Below are 15,809 nucleotides of genomic sequence, written 5' to 3' on the forward strand. Positions count from 1 at the left end.
GAGGTATTTTGCTCAGTTGTCCCAGTGTGACATAGGCTATTTGGATCCTGGCTACTTGATAGCACGTGGCTGTATAGCTTAGGGACACAGGGACACTCTGCCTTAAACATGATCTCGCCTACTGAGCAAACTCCATCTGCTGATTAAGACCATTAGCCTACATGCTGCTGAAAGTTCCATAAAAAGGTAGTAAATGATCCTTGAGTGAAGACAGTTTTAAGACTGTTGCTGCTTTGTACATAATTATTATTTTCTTGCAATAAATCATCAAAAAATGACTGGTGTTTTATGGATAAAACTTTGATTAACAGTCTTTTTTGTATAATTTAACAGCAACGGCCATATGTGTTTTTTGTAACTTTGTTTATTATGTTTTTTTAACAAGTGGTAAGTATGATATATCCAGTAACATTAAATTCACAATAAAGACAAGAATAACTCATTTTTATTCTCTCGCTTTTAACTCACTGTGTGTGTTGCTTTTATATATAATTATCTTTTTGTCATTTAAACTGGTCTTTGTGTTTCCACTACATTGTTTATTCAGTCTTCTTTCCTGCAATATTATTATTATCATTTTATTGCTATTGTCTGTGTTTTATTATTGTTATTATTATTATTATTATTATTACATTTCTGTATTTGTCTGTGTTGTTTTTATAATTAAAAAAATGGGGGATTGTATAGCATTTTCACCAATTGTTGTTTTCTTATTTAAATATGCTTTATAAATACATTTTGACAGAGCTGGAAGATGAGCGGTCACTTTCAGCAGTAACCTTGATGGAAAAAATAGTGTTTCCGGTGTCTGCTTCACAATAAAAGCCCCCCCCCCCGTGGTGCGCCAGATTAATGCTTTTAATGTGAAGCAGCATCAGACAAGTTGGGTAATATCACCAAAATATAATAAAATGAGATATAAAATAACAATCAGTGTTGCTTTATTACATGCTGTATGGTTCCTATGATTCCCTCGTGCATGAGAAGGCTTTTTGAATCGTGCACGTGAAGGGCAGACTCCAATAAATTAAAAACGTGTTTAAGCTAAAGTGTGAGTACATAAACTAAATGACACAGCTGAAAAAATATTAGTCATATATAGTATCGAAATTAATTGCATTAAAATCTCCAAGTGCATATTCTCTTTGTGTGTTTTGCTGCAGCAAATTACATAAATGTACAATATGCTGGTGCACGGATGTGTTTCACCTTGACGGTTGACTGCTGCGGCTGCAGTTCCCGGCGCCTCCACTGCGCTTCAGAGCAATAATTCCTCCATGACTCTGCTCGTGTAGCAGCAGGGAGGGATGTGTTGTATCATCCAGGCTGCCCGGCAGACACTTCGGTCCTTCAGTCGGAATCCTGCAGCCTCATCATGGCCCTCAACATCCCCGGCGTGGCCGTTATGATGTTCTTCTACCTGCTGGTCCTCGGGATCGGCATCTGGGCTTCTTTCAAGTCCAAAAAGGAAGCCAAGAAGGGCCAGGGGAATAAGACGGAGATGGCTTTGCTGGGTAACCGGGGCATCAACCTGGTGGTCGGCATCTTCACCATGACAGGCGAGTATCTGCGGTAAAACAGGCGACATCAGGGAGTCATTGTGCCCTTTATTTATTTTTTTAAAAAAAGATACACGACCTCATTAATTTCGACAATTTGTCTGTGTGCGCATGCGAGCTTTATTTTCATCATGGAATCGATTTCTCACGTTGAGTCCGTATTTGCCAAAAATAGAAAAAAACAAAATGTACAATTGCATCCGACGCACTTTCACATTTTTTTTTTATAACATCGACGTCTGAATTATGAATCCTAACGGATTATACTTTTAAGGCGACCAGAAATTATATAAATCTGTATTTTAACCGGCAGATGGTTGAACAAAAGAAATGGGGTAAAACAGGAAATGGAAAAAAAATCTGTTAATGTGGTTTAAAAGCGCTGAATGTAGAATAAAGCAGGAAATGAGTCAGTGATATATTAATTTTTTTTTTAATTCTACTTCACCCTTCTGCATGCCCACTTCTCACATATTGTATAATAATGACTCTCAGCCCAAATCCCTTGTTCCAGCCCGCACGATGGGACAACTTTCTTTGTTTTAAAGTAATTGGCCATTAAATTTACAGTAAATACAAATTTGATCTCCTATTAAAGTTACAGTAGACAGCCTGGTTCCTGTTCTCAGGTTACTGGCATGTGCAGATTGAGCACCTGCCAACCGTCTTGCATCTGTCCCCTGCCCGTATGTGAATCTGTTTGTGTGTAAACAGCTACTTGGGTTGGAGGTGGCTTCATTGTGGGCACAGCAGAGGCAGTCTACAACCCCTCCATGGGACTGATCTGGGCCGTGATGCCAATTGCAGCAACCATGTGTTTCATCATTGGTAAGGTTTCGGTTTCCTTTTAAAGTCCTGTAACAGTAACAGGTAGAGAGAGCTGGGCAGTTCAGGGTCAGCAGTTTGATTTTGTACAGTGGCCCCACGAGGCTGTAATGCTCATTACACACCACACTGGATGGATGAAAAATGGACTTTGTTATTCTTGGATCCTTATCAGTAGCCGGGTAAAAATGTAAAGTCCGTCCTGAGGGTAGACTGACCTCATTACAAAAACAACAGCCTCTGTCGTTGTTTAAAATGATTAAAATGACCCATGGTTAACATTTTCTGACAAATTACTTCTTGTGATCATGTTTTAATGTCTTATCTGTAATCAGGACCACTTCAGTTGCTTTCAAATGGGGGTCAAGTCCAAAAAAACCTCAGAAACAGTCCCTCAGTACGATATTTTGGATAAAAAAAATGTCTAAAATGTGGCAGAAACATCAAACATTTGCAGAAATGTAGCATTATGTGCTTAAATAATGAGAAAAATATACAGTTATACGGCATTATGTTACAAGGTCACTATTAAAGTAAGAAATCTTTCCACATATTTGTGCATACAGCTTCACACCTAAAACAAGGATGCTTGCTCGTAACACGGTAACGACATAATATGAAACATAAGCATCACCTTCACTTGTAAATGAGAGTGAATTTCGTCTCTGCGGGGAACTGACAGCTGCAGAGTGGCCTCTCGAGTTGAGCAGCAGCCAGTGACCCTTGGCAAGAAAGGCTAAAAAAAGAAAAAAAAACGTGACTCAGTCAAAACTAAAGACTGGCGTGGGCAATTGTGAGGCCGGAGATAAAGATCCACAAAAGTCTGAGTTTTAAAAAAAACCCTCACAAGACCAAGACGAGTCACGACTGTATAAAAATATCTTTTTTTCTCTTTAACCAAGGAGCTTACATCTATCCTAAAGAGGTATTTCACTGCTGTAAAGGTGGACTTTTGATAAAAACTAGGATGTCTCTGCAGTGGAAAGACACAAATACTTTTGAAATTGGTGCTAAATTACCAGAGAAAACAGAGAAGAAAAAGGATGCTTTTGCTCAAGAGACAGAAAACCTACAACTACCAGAATGCACTGTGCCAAAGCAGAACAATAAATGCTTCTGCTGTTGGGTGACAGGGGCATACAGAATATCGGCCTGGCTGATAAATGGAGCCGATATTTGGTATTTTTCTGATTAGAAGAAAATGTTAGGATGGAAGGAGCTTTTACTTTGTAAAACCACAGGGAACTCTTATTTTTTTAGAATTTGGAATACAACAAACTCCCACCCCTCCCCATTATAGGGTTTTTTTGGGGAGTTTTCCGTAGTCTGAGTCTGTGAGCGTCTGAGGATAGAGGGATGTCGTTTGCTGTAAAGCCCTCTGAGGCAAAGTGAAATTTGTGATAATGGGCTTTTTAAATAAAATTGACTTGACGTCTTTGCATGTATTGCAGTCAGCCTTCCCTGGTGTTGGCCGAGTGTAATACGCACACTTTTTCATTAATTAATTTTATCGGCGATCATTAAAATAAAACCCCAACTGGGGCGATGCTAACTTCCCCGTTTGGCCCACAGAAAAACATCATCTAAATTCTAAATTCTGGCGGATGACATGTTTTGCATCAAATTGCGTCATCCCGCGAAGTTTGGCGAGGTGCAGTAAGCATACGTGGGCACTGGTTAGATGGAGGGAAGTTCACCACAGTTCACACTACCCACATTGCTGTGATACAATGTGGGTAGTAAATAAAATCAGCGAAGTATCCCTTTAAATATAGAAGCAGCAGATAACATTACACCCATATGAGTTGTTTTAGTAATTGGAAGGCATTTACAACCTAACGCTATGTTGAGTTTATTCTCTGCACTCAGCTTGTCCAGCTCTACAATGTTAGACTTCACCTTCAAATAAAGCTAAGGTTGACTGGATACTGGTCTTTAGTTCCAGAAATCAGTAATTAAAGTGCGCATTTTTACATTTTGGTTGTACTACATGGAAAAAATTTAGTTTTCTTCATCTGTTTTTATTATTTGACTATTTAGGCATCTTTGTACTTTCAGAGGGAAGTCTGAACTGCACTATCACTACTTAATGTTTATTGTATATGGATTCCTTTCCACTGGAAACTGCTAAAAGCCCCCCGGGGAAATGTAGGAAATCACTCACTGAAGTAGACAAGGCAGGTTAGGAGGAATTGGTTTTCCCAAAACAATAAATCACAGCACTTCATCGTAAATCAACTCCTGAAATGCAGCACAGAGCAATGCAGTTTAGTGTGCAGTAACTATACGAGAGGATGGATTCCTTTCCCTCTTGAATATGACAACATTTAGATTTTGTCATATCTTTTGATCAACAACAGGCTAACACAACTTCCCTTATGTCTGGAGATTAGCAGAGAAAAACAACATTCCTCTTCCACATGAAAGTCACATGAGAAAAGAAAAATTTATCCTCTTAATCCCTGATGAATGTACGCTGAAATCAGTGTGGCTACATGTTAACTGCGATTGATTCAAAAGGTTTGTCTGGTAGTCTGGGTTATGTGGTTTTTTATGCTTTAGGAAATAAAACATTTACATTCAGGGCTAAAGAGCACAGGCACCGTTTCACACAGAAAATCACACACATTCACATAAATTTAGCTACCTTCAAAAGTGAGAATGAGACCAGATGCATCATGAGTTTCCTGTTAAAAAAGCTAAAAGTACTTTTACAGGAATTTTACGGAATATTAGGAACATTTGAACAAGAAATATAATTCAAGTGTTTTGCTAAAAATCTGGTTAAGTATTCTTATACTTTTTTTTATAAATCTTAAACTGAATGTCGGCAATATTATACATTTAAATGACAAGTAACCGTCAGCCAATAAATCTAAATCTCTGTGTTTCTCTGTTCTGTCATTGAGGTGGCCTGTTCTTCGCCGAGCCGATGAGAAACAATAAGTATGTGACCATGATGGATCCTTTCCAGATCAAATATGGAAAAGTACCGACGGCCGCTCTGTCTCTGGCCTCACTCGTATCTGAGATTATGTGGGTAACAGGAACACTCATAGGATTAGGTAAGAATGTGTGGGTGTGATGCATTTGATACTCGTATGTTGACCCTGGCAGCGGAGCAGCTGTTGATCGCAGCTCTTTGCTGAGGTGTTGAGTGAAACACAAGCCTTTGTCTAATTGTACAGTTGGTCTGAAATAACTACATCAAGGGAGCAAGACCTTAAATCAAACCAGTAACCGCAGGTGCATTATGATAATCAAGTATTGAGATAAAGAATTGCTACTGGCTCCTAGATTTGATCTATCTTCTGTTTTTTTTTTTTGTTGTTGCAACACATCAAGTCACATTTAAGTGATCCTTGTCAAAAACATCACTTTATGCATAATATCTGCTAAGTAATTGTAAATAAATATTCAAAACCATCTAACTTCACACCACTACTTAATAATTTAAGGATTGTTAATCTCCTGCGTCTGCTGCACTCATTTCTGTTGATGTTTTTCACTCCGGTAAGGATGGCTGTAACACGCCTAAATATGATTAAACATTATAATTGACATGGCAGATTTCTGCTGAAGGTTAAACAACCTAAATCACGTGCTGCATTCACCACTTCAGATGAACTGATAAAGAAACTATGCCAGGTGTAAAGGTGTGACCCTGTTTGATTTTTTAATGCCACTGATAAAAACATCACAAGTTTCATGCAAACCTTCCCTTGGCAAACTATTTAAATAAGGATTAGATATTGCAACCAAATCCTGTATCACCCATCCTGGTAAACTGCAGCTGATGATTTCTTTTGTGTTCTCACTCCACCTCAAAAAACAAAACTAATGCACCTGTAAACAGGAGTTAGTTGGTGTTTGAGTGTCCAATACTCTAAATAAGAAAGCATGTTTTAAGTGTTTATTTTTGGATTGAGCGTCCTTCTGGTTAAAACATGTCTAAGTTCTAAAGAAAATAGATTATACACTGTAGAGTTATAGTTTATTTCATCATATTGTAAGGTTCAAAATAAATCTAGGTGACATGTCAACGTTATTTAAAGAAACCGTGTGTAAGATTTGTGGGGATTTAGTGGCATCTAGCAGTGAGGATCGCAGATTGCAACCGGCTGAAAAGCCCACTATATGCAACAAATTCACAAAAGCTTGCATGGAGCCTGCACCACCACTCACTTGTGGCTGCACTGTTTAAAATGTTCAAATAGTCACGTCCTCTCATTGCACCACCAGCTTGGTCCGCATCACTGGTATCCCAGCATGCTTTGAGCAGCAAATCACTATAGAATGAATGGGAGCTCATTTCTGGATTCTGTGTATGATCCCGTATAGTAGGCATGCATGTTAGAATTTCGTCAGTGTTCATTGTTTGAGAGGTGTTTATCAGGAGCCGAATTATCTGCAGAAGTCTCTTTTTTTTCCAAATTAATGGACCAGGTGATTTAAACTGGTAAAAACACTGAAACAAACAGTTTCAAGTTACAAATCAGTGTTTCTTCAATGCTGTTTGGCATGGTGGAGAGGGGCAGCTAAACTTAAATCTGCTAATGAGTGCTGAGCTTTTTTTGTCGATGACTCAAGATCAAGACATTCAGGAGGTTTTCAGCGGGAGCAGATTTATCCGTAAAGGTCTCTTGCTCTTAAAACAAACAGACCAGGTGATTTAAACTGGTAAAAACACTGAGTAAAGCAATTTTACCTTAAAAAATGTGGGTTTTTTTGCTGTTTGCAAAAAAAAAAAAAAAGCGAAACGTGAATGGTCTTTTCTGGAGCCAGCGTTTGGTTTGTCTGTTCTGAGCTACAGTAGAAACATGGCTGTGCAACAAGGTGATCTCTGTCAACACGGACCCGCTCCCTTTGTTCATATAAACGGCTCATTCTAAGGTAGCAAAAACACAATGTTTCCTTTATTCAGGTGATTATATCATTAAGAATACATTCTTATTATATTATATTCCACTTCAGCCAATATGTCCCACTAAATCCTACACGTTGGACCTTTAACCACTGAGAGATTTGGTGTTTTACTGCAACACGGCTGTAATGGGTAACATTAGGATTTCACCTCCTCACAAGTATCTGAAATGTTGAGGGGGGGTATGCAGGGTGTGCAAAACACTAATGTGTGTGCATTTAACAGGTGTAACCATGAGTGTGATCCTGAATTTGTCCTACACTGTGAGCATCTGGATCTCTGCTGCTGTGGCCATCACCTACACCCTGATGGGAGGTCTCTACTCTGTGGCCTACACAGACATCATACAGCTCATCCTCATTTTCATCAGTTTGGTGAGTCATTGCTTTTCCTGCATACTAATGGATTCCCTGGCTGCCCTGCAGGTCATGGATTGAAAAAAAAAATCATTAGAGGAATAGTTCAACAGTTTAAGGACATGTGCTTATTTGATTTGCTCTCTTTATGAGGATTAGATGGAAATATTGATACCACTCTAATGTCTGTGTGTTAACCCCGAAACAGCCAGGAGGATGTTAGCCAAGCTTAGTATAAGGGCTGGACATTAAGGAAAAACAGCTATTCTGGCTGTTTTAAGTTCAAAGTAGCACTACCAAGACCTATACAACTCAGTAATTAATATGTTGTTTATGGAAATAGTGGATGGAGCTACCGGAACTTTCCCAATTGGTTTGTGGACTCCCGTTTTGAAGCCGTGAGTTTGGCATTTTTGAAGTCAGAAGTGACCATATTTGGTTGAAACGGTGGAACTGTGAAGGAGCGAGAGGTGGATCTGTCTGGACGTTTAACCTGAAACGGCTCTTGCTGCGATTTGGCCTTTCATCTACACGATAATGGCATTCTGAGGACCTGAAAACACAAACTTTTGAAAACGGGTTCCAAAGTGTAATTTTTGGAAAACGCCACCCCTTCTGTCTCCGTATAAACTGGCAAGTAGGAAGACAACAATAACAACAATGGCAGACTACTGGCCTGGCATACATACTACAGCGTTTTCAGTGGTTTTTGCAGATCCGTGTACACGAGGATCATTTTCAAAATGTTATCATATGAACGCAGATTTTTCTGGAAACTCAAAGGAAAGACTTTTCAGTTTTTGGTGGGGCTTTTCTCGTTTAAATGTGGCCTGAGAGCACATGTGTCTCTGCTGGATGCATCACACCTTCACAGGCCAGCTGTTGTTCACCAAAGAATAGTTTCAAGTTTCTGTCAAACCACAATTTGTCTTTTCTAAATTTCTATTTGTGTACAGAAAAAAGTCAAGTCAAGTCAATTTTATTTATAGAACCCATTATTACAAAACATGGTTTGCCTCAGAGGGCTTTACAGTGTACGACATCCCTCTGCCCGTAGACCCTCACATCACCCACGGAAAAACTCCCGAAAAAGAACCCCTGTAACGGGGGGAAAAAAGGGAAGAAACTGCAGGAAGAGCAGTAAAACAAGAAAGGTGTTAATTAGTGAGCTTTAGAGGTGTTGGTAGGGGTGTTTTTTAACTTTGGAAAGAGCCACACTAGCTTTTTACATATAGTCTTTATGCTAAGTTAGCCTAATTGCCCCCCATAACAAAAGCTTGACACTATTTACACAGATCGCGCTGTACAGCCGCTACTAAGATCCGTCTTTGCAGTGTCATTGCATTTTTATGCAGAACCAAACAACCACAGCATCATGGCGCTCTACTGTGTGATTTTAGATATCATGCCGGCATCACTGAAGAGGTGTGACGCGTGTGACATGTAACAGTCACGGCCTCCAGTGTGCCAAAACGTCGCAATAACAACAATTTACTGTCTCTGTTGTATGCTGGCTGATGTCGTCTACTGCTCGGAGGGTAAGAAGCTCCTGAATCTCATTGTTTGCCAGATTTGCAGACATTTTTGGCTGCTGCTCTTCCCCTTTGAGTTAGACGCTAACTGCTAATGGCTGCTTAATCGATCTCCCGCAGTGGGTTGCACGCATAACAAACGGCTGTCCCAATTACACAGACAATGTTTTGGCACGTTTTTCTGACTCCAGTGGTGACTCACTTATGGTTGGAAGACAACTCTGTCGTTCCATCTCACAATTGAACCTTTTCTACAGAAGAGCTGCAGTCTTACTTGGTCTCGTTTGACCAGTAGCTTTTGGTGGCTAATGTTTAGTAATGGTGAAATTAAGTTCACTGACTTAATGACTCTTCTCTGCTTGTCCTATTATTGAGGTAGGTTTTAGCATTTAGCATTATCCCTTTGAGGGGAACACTACCAACATTAAGAATTCCAATATGTTATTTCCAGAAAAGCTTATTCAGTATTTGTGAACATGAGCTGCTCTCTCGAAGCCAGAAACCACAGAGCTGAGTCTTAAACTTGTGATGTCACAGAGTATAAAGTCTGGAGCTGCTCCACAGACAATAAATAATGGCCTGATTTTATGGAGCGACATAATGTTTGTTTTCTTTTTCATTGCCAAATGAGCTTTATTCATGTCCCCATTTACTCACAGGGGTCCTGCAGCTTAGGTTATATCCAAGACTTTTTAAAGACTTTTTAATGCCACTTGGAATTAAGTTTAAGACTATTTCATATTGCCTAAATGTTTATTGTAATATAAAACATTTTTTTGGTCTAGTGAAAAAGTTAAGATTATCTACATCAGATGCTGAATAAAACAACCATTTTCAGAGTGAAACACATAGAAGACAATGAACATATTATTTTGCCATAAAGATCTCCATTTGGTTTATAGTAGACATTTTTGATTGGTTTTCAATTTTGTGATTCTCACTCTGCTTGTGAGATTTCACTGCTTGAATTCCCATCATGTGTTAAAGAAAAGGAATTAATGAAATTATTTAAATTTAAAAAGAGTCACCAATTATTGTGAGATTTTGCAAAATCATTGGAAATTCCTAAGATCCTATTTCCCATGTCTCATGACTTTTTAAAGATTAATTTAAAACCAGTCATTTAAAAAAAAAAAAAAAAACAATTAAGGGCTTATTTTCAGATTAATGAATTCAATGCCTTTTCATATTTTTTAAGGAGCCGCAGGAACCCTGTACTCAGATCATTCGCCCGTGTGTTCTTAGTGTCGTCTATAACATATTTTCCAATGAATTGTCTGTGGAGCAGCTCCAGACTTTATACTTAATGACATCATAAATTTGAGTTTTAGCACTCTAGTTTTTGGATTTGGGAGAGAGTTGTTCATATGTACTTATATTTGTGGACTGTCTTAGACCATATGAATTACATGTATGAATTTTGAGAGTGGGCGTGGTGTCACTTTAATTTTCACTTGTTATAAGCAGACATTATATTGTGTCATTTTAACACACAGACATGAGCGTGGTATTGATTTCATCATCCAGCTTATATTTATGTCAGCAGCTTTAGCTATTTAATTTAAATGTCTACACTTGGTGCCATTAAATAGCTTTGAAGGAAGGTTTGATTCATTTTAAATAATCTTATTTTGGAGTAAAGCTCTTTGTTGTTTAGCCATTGTGTGCCCTGATGGCCCTGATGAAGTCATCTCCCAGAAGTCTTAAATGGTGCGACGGTGGCTCAGTGGTTAGCACTCCCCAGTCCAAACACATGCTAATCAGGTGAACTGGAAACTAAAGGTGTGGATGTATCTGTCAGTATTTGTGAACACTGAAAAAAGTCTGGCAACCTGTACAGGTACCACACCTCTGCATTATGCATGCTTTGATAGCTTCCAACCCGTGACCATAAAGTGTTTTCTAGTTGAACAAAAGAGCTTGTTTATAGTGTAAAATCTGCTGAAGGACATTGTCTCTCCTTAGTGGCTGTGTGTCCCCTTCGCTTTGATGGGCCCCGCTGTGGTGGACATCACTGAGACGGCCTACAACTACACCTTCCAGCCTCCATGGGTCGGTTCTCTGGAGGCGGACAGAGCCTGGAGGTGGATTGATAACTTCCTACTCCTGGTAAGACTGGACAGGTTCTCATGAAAGACTCAGTGTTTGTCAAAGGTGAAGTTCGAGGATGTTCTCTGCCTCATTGTTTTATTAAAGCGTGGGCAGTGGATCAAGTTTGCGGCCGGACTGGTGAGGATCCAAATATGCTTTTTTTCCGATTATATCCTTCAATAGTCGGTGATCTGTCTTGTGCAATGGAGTTGACTGCACTGCAGGTGCTACATAAACATTCTTCTTGAGTTTCATGTTTTTCATGGAGGCTTCAGAAATGTGAATTCCTGCATTAGAAGTAGTTGGGACTTTCACAGCTTTCTTAAAGAAGATGGTCTTTGAATAAAGCTTGGCTGCCAGTGCAGTATAAAGACACAAATACTTGCTGCATGACCAGAGAAAACAGCAAAAGGACTGTGGCGTTTGCTCTTTGCCCAAGAGGTAGAAAACCTACAACTACCAGAACACACTGCGCCACAACGGACCAAAAAATGCTCCTGCGGGTAGATGACATAATGCGAACTCACCCAATTTGACACAATGGCAGCTGGCTGGTAACAAACAATCTTGTATCAAGGTAGTACAGTAAGTTAAAACATGTTTCTGAAGCAATTTGAGGCAAGAACAGTTGCCAAGGATGTCTCTGCAGTAGAAAGATGCAAATACTTTTGAAATTTTTGCTATATGACCTGAGAAAACCGAGAAAAGGGACACTTTTGCTCAAGAGGTAGAAAACCTTCAACTACCAGAATGCACTGCACAATACCAGACCAATAATCTCTTCCACTAGTAGGTGACAAAATGTGAATTAGTCCGTTCTACACAATGGCGACTGGCTGGTAACAAACAATCTCATTTACAGTTAAACAGTAAGGTAAAACATGTCTCTAAAACATTTTCAGGCCAGAAAATTGCAAATCAGACACAGAATTTGGGTAAATATTTGATCAGTGCTGCTTAGTTTCACCGTTTTTGTTTTTTCGACCTTTGTTTTCACTGTGCAGAAAAAGTATGACGCCCACCTCCTGTTCACAAACTCCAGCTATTACAGCTAAACAGGACGTTAAAATATGTTTCCAGAAACACGAGGAGAGAAACAGGCAGTGCAGTTACATTAGCTATATTAATATTTGATCAGCACTGCTTTGCTTTATTGTTTGATAAGATTTGGTCTGAGGTTTTCAGGGTTAGAGGGGGCGGGTCTGTCTCTTGATCAGCTTCTATACTCTTTGTATCAGCGGTGGCCGCGTGTGTTGCGGCCGATACGAAAATGCAGAAGTACAGCCTGTAGCTGAATGTGGGGGGAGGATGGAGATCTATGCATTGGTTAGACGGAGGGAAGTTTACTGCAGTTCATTGACACATACTACCTACATTGTTATGACACAAAGCTGGTTGAAAATCTGTGAGGTGTTCCTTTAAGTTTTCTATAACTACATCAACGTGGTGAGGTGAGCTGGTAATCATGACACTGTGTTAAACGGGCTACCTAAATCTGATAAAAGGTTTGGGTGAAGGACAGAGAGGGACTTTTTCTCCCAGCAGAGCTCTTCAAAAGGTGGAAGTTTTGAGGTGAGGATGACTGAGCTGCTCTAGTTTGAGCCTCTTGTGTTTTTTTTATATTTAGGTCAAAGAGCTGAACGTTTGTTTTGCCAAAATATTTTTCTAAAACCTAAAGTCCTATTTCCCACAGTTATGAAAGGATTTCCACACTCTTTTGGTTATCCGGATCAAAGAAATACTTTGCCTGCTGTTTCCTAGTTTTTTCTAATCCAAACAAAGATGGTAGTCAGAAGGGAAGTACAGTTTCTCTTTTTCATTTGGACGATAAACGAAAAATAGAAGATAAACTTTACCTCTAGTTCATTTTATTCCTTTGTCTTTTGTTTGTCCTTCATCTCTTCAAGGGTTTGGGGAACTTGGGTCTTCAAAACTTCCACCAGAGGACGCTGTCAGCTGCTTCCTCGGCTACAGCCAAGATCACCTGCTTCGCGGCCGCGTTCATCGTTCCCACATTAGGCATCCCTCCCATTCTCCTCGGTGCAGTGGCTGCATCAACAGGTACAGTAAAACAAGACAGTTATTATTATCATTATTTATTAATATTGTTATGATTATTAAAAAAACATAATGTTATAATGTGTTTCTTAGATTTTTTAAAAAATTTTACTTTTGACCTTGGCTAGAAAAAAACAGCACCAGGGACCTGAAACAGTTAATTAGTTAATTAGTCTGCGGATCCGTCAATGTATGCAAAGTATTAAGAATAACTGAACTAAAATAAAACATACATTAAAGCTTGTGCAATGCAGGAGGTAATATTTTTGAATCATTCTAAATTCTAATAAATTTGTCAAACCAAAAGTGTTGCATTTAAATTTTAAACATTTTTTTAAAGAAATAATGCAGAATCATTGATTAACTTGTCTTTCTCTTCTCGCTCACCTGTTTGTCCGTCTGTTTCCACGTTCCTCAGACTGGAACATGACCTCCTATGGTTCTCCATCTCCGTTCGCACGCAATGAGACCGGACTCGTCCTGCCCATCGTCCTGCAGCACCTTACTCCAACATACATCTCAATCATCGGCATTGGGGCGGTGGCCGCCGCCGTGATGTCATCCACAGACTCTGCCTTACTGTCTGCGGCCTCCATCTTCACCGCCAACATCTACAGGACCATCCTGAGGCCACTGGTGAGGAAAAAGAGACCGAAAGTTTTATTAATCCCTTCAGACACCCGTCAGCCCATATTAAACACATTCATCGGATGGAATGTAGTTTTACACTAATTGATTTAACAAATTGTCTTGAATTAACTACAATTTATGCCTCCACGCTGGTGTTTCGGGCGGTCCGTCTGTTCTTGTGAACATAATATCTCAAGAACACCTTGAGTGAGTTTCTTTGAATTTGACACAAACGTCCACTTAAGACTCAACGAGGAACTGATTCGAATTTGGCGGTCGACGGCCAAAGTCACTGAGACATCATCTGTCTCACTCCCGTATATATCTCGAGAACACCTTGAGTATTTTCAAATTTGGTGAAAACCTTTATGATGAACTGACTGATACATTTTGGCGGTCGAAGGTTGACTTCACTTTGATTTCGCATCTGCCGCTTTCTTATCAACGCAACGTTTCAAGAGCACCTTGAGGGATTCCTTCAAATTTGGCACAAATGTCCACTTAAACTCACTGATGACCTGATTTGGTGATCAATGGTCAAGGTCACTGTGACCTCATGAAACATGTTTCTGATCAAAATTAATGCCTAATTATGACAGAAATTCACAAAGATCTCTTTCTATGTGGGAGCAGACACATATGAGGGATTTCTGGGAGCTGATAGTCCACAGTTTCTCAGAGGAATTATGGATTCAAAACTTACAGATTATCTGCTCAACTTTTGAAGAGTTATGTGATGCAATAACAGCTCGTGTAGCTCCTGCTGCATCATGAGGAAGCCAGTTCCTACTGACAAGCTCAAAGCCATAGCTGTGCTGATTTTATAGATCTTCTGTGCTGCCGGGAGGAAGATGTGTGTGAAGCATCCACATTTCAGACATGGATGTAAACGGTGAAACTTGACCGGTGCATGGAGGCATAAAACCAGCAGGCGATAATTCTAGTTTTTCACAAAAAAATAATTAGACAAAAAAAGGATGATTCTGATGTTTTTCCTCCAGGCGTCAGAGCGAGAGATCGAGTGGGTGATCCGGATCTCGGTGGTGGTGGTGGGCCTGGCCGGTACGTCTCTCACCTTCCTGGACAACAGCGTCCTGATGATCTGGATGCTTCGCTCTGACCTCACCTACACCCTCATGCTGCCGCAGCTCGTCTGCGTCCTCTTCTTCAGCATCTCCAACGGTTACGGGGCCGTGCTGGGCTGCGTGACGGGCATGCTGTTGCGGGTGTTGTGCGGGGAGCCGCTGCTCGGGATACCACCTGTTCTCAAATTCCCAGGATGCACTCTGGTAAAAGGGGTTTACATCCAGCGCTCTCCAATCAGGACCATCTGCATGCTGTCATCTGTGGCAGCCATCCTGTTGTTCTCCTACCTGGCGTCTGCGCTCTTCAACAGAGGCCTGCTTCCTGAGAAATTGGACATTTTTAATGTAAAGACTCAATACTCAATACAAACACAAGATGGCGCCAAATCCGACACTAAGAATGAGAACTTAAAAGAACCACATGAGAACAATGAAGTGTGTGAACCTATGTTAGAATCAACATGTTAAGTCCAAAACGCTCATTTAAAATACATTTTTATACATTTTACATCAGTATGGACTGGTTTAAGAAGAAATGTATGTAATGTGTAATGACATAATTTTAACAGTACAATATATTTTGAATTTTTTGTATACTTTTATATACAGCATAAATGAAAGGAAAAAAACACATTATGCTCTTTGTTATTATAAGAGCATTTCATTGTTGGATTATAAGAAAATAGACCCCCTGGGCACAAACATGTAAAAACGCCCGCCACACCCTGACCAGGAATGCTTGTAGTTGT

General features: G+C 39.8%; 1 protein-coding gene across 1 annotated transcript; it reads left to right on the forward strand.

Moving 5' to 3' along the window:
- The first annotated feature begins 1,267 nt into the window (after nucleotides 1-1,267).
- LOC121954374 (high-affinity choline transporter 1-like) lies at nucleotides 1,268-15,615 on the forward strand. Its single transcript, XM_042501830.1, has 8 exons — nucleotides 1,268-1,559; nucleotides 2,274-2,387; nucleotides 5,294-5,449; nucleotides 7,534-7,682; nucleotides 11,162-11,305; nucleotides 13,195-13,348; nucleotides 13,764-13,981; nucleotides 14,977-15,615. Exons 1-8 carry the CDS (start codon nucleotides 1,376-1,378, stop codon nucleotides 15,526-15,528), a joined length of 1,671 nt encoding a protein of 556 aa, XP_042357764.1. The 5' UTR covers nucleotides 1,268-1,375; the 3' UTR covers nucleotides 15,529-15,615.
- The last annotated feature ends 194 nt before the right edge of the window (nucleotides 15,616-15,809 follow it).

The sequence above is a fragment of the Plectropomus leopardus genome, chromosome 15 (genome assembly GCF_008729295.1).
Source record: "Plectropomus leopardus isolate mb chromosome 15, YSFRI_Pleo_2.0, whole genome shotgun sequence".
Classification (NCBI taxonomy): Eukaryota; Metazoa; Chordata; class Actinopteri; order Perciformes; family Serranidae; genus Plectropomus; species Plectropomus leopardus.

Coding starts and splice junctions, on each gene's coding strand:
- LOC121954374 (XM_042501830.1), top strand. CDS start 1,376: ATGGCCCTCAACATCCCCGGCGTGGCCGTTATGATGTTCTTCTACCTG. Junction 11,306..13,194: donor TTGATAACTTCCTACTCCTG/GTAAGACTGGAC, acceptor CATCTCTTCAAG/GGTTTGGGGAACTTGGGTCT. Junction 13,982..14,976: donor GGACCATCCTGAGGCCACTG/GTGAGGAAAAAG, acceptor TTTTTCCTCCAG/GCGTCAGAGCGAGAGATCGA.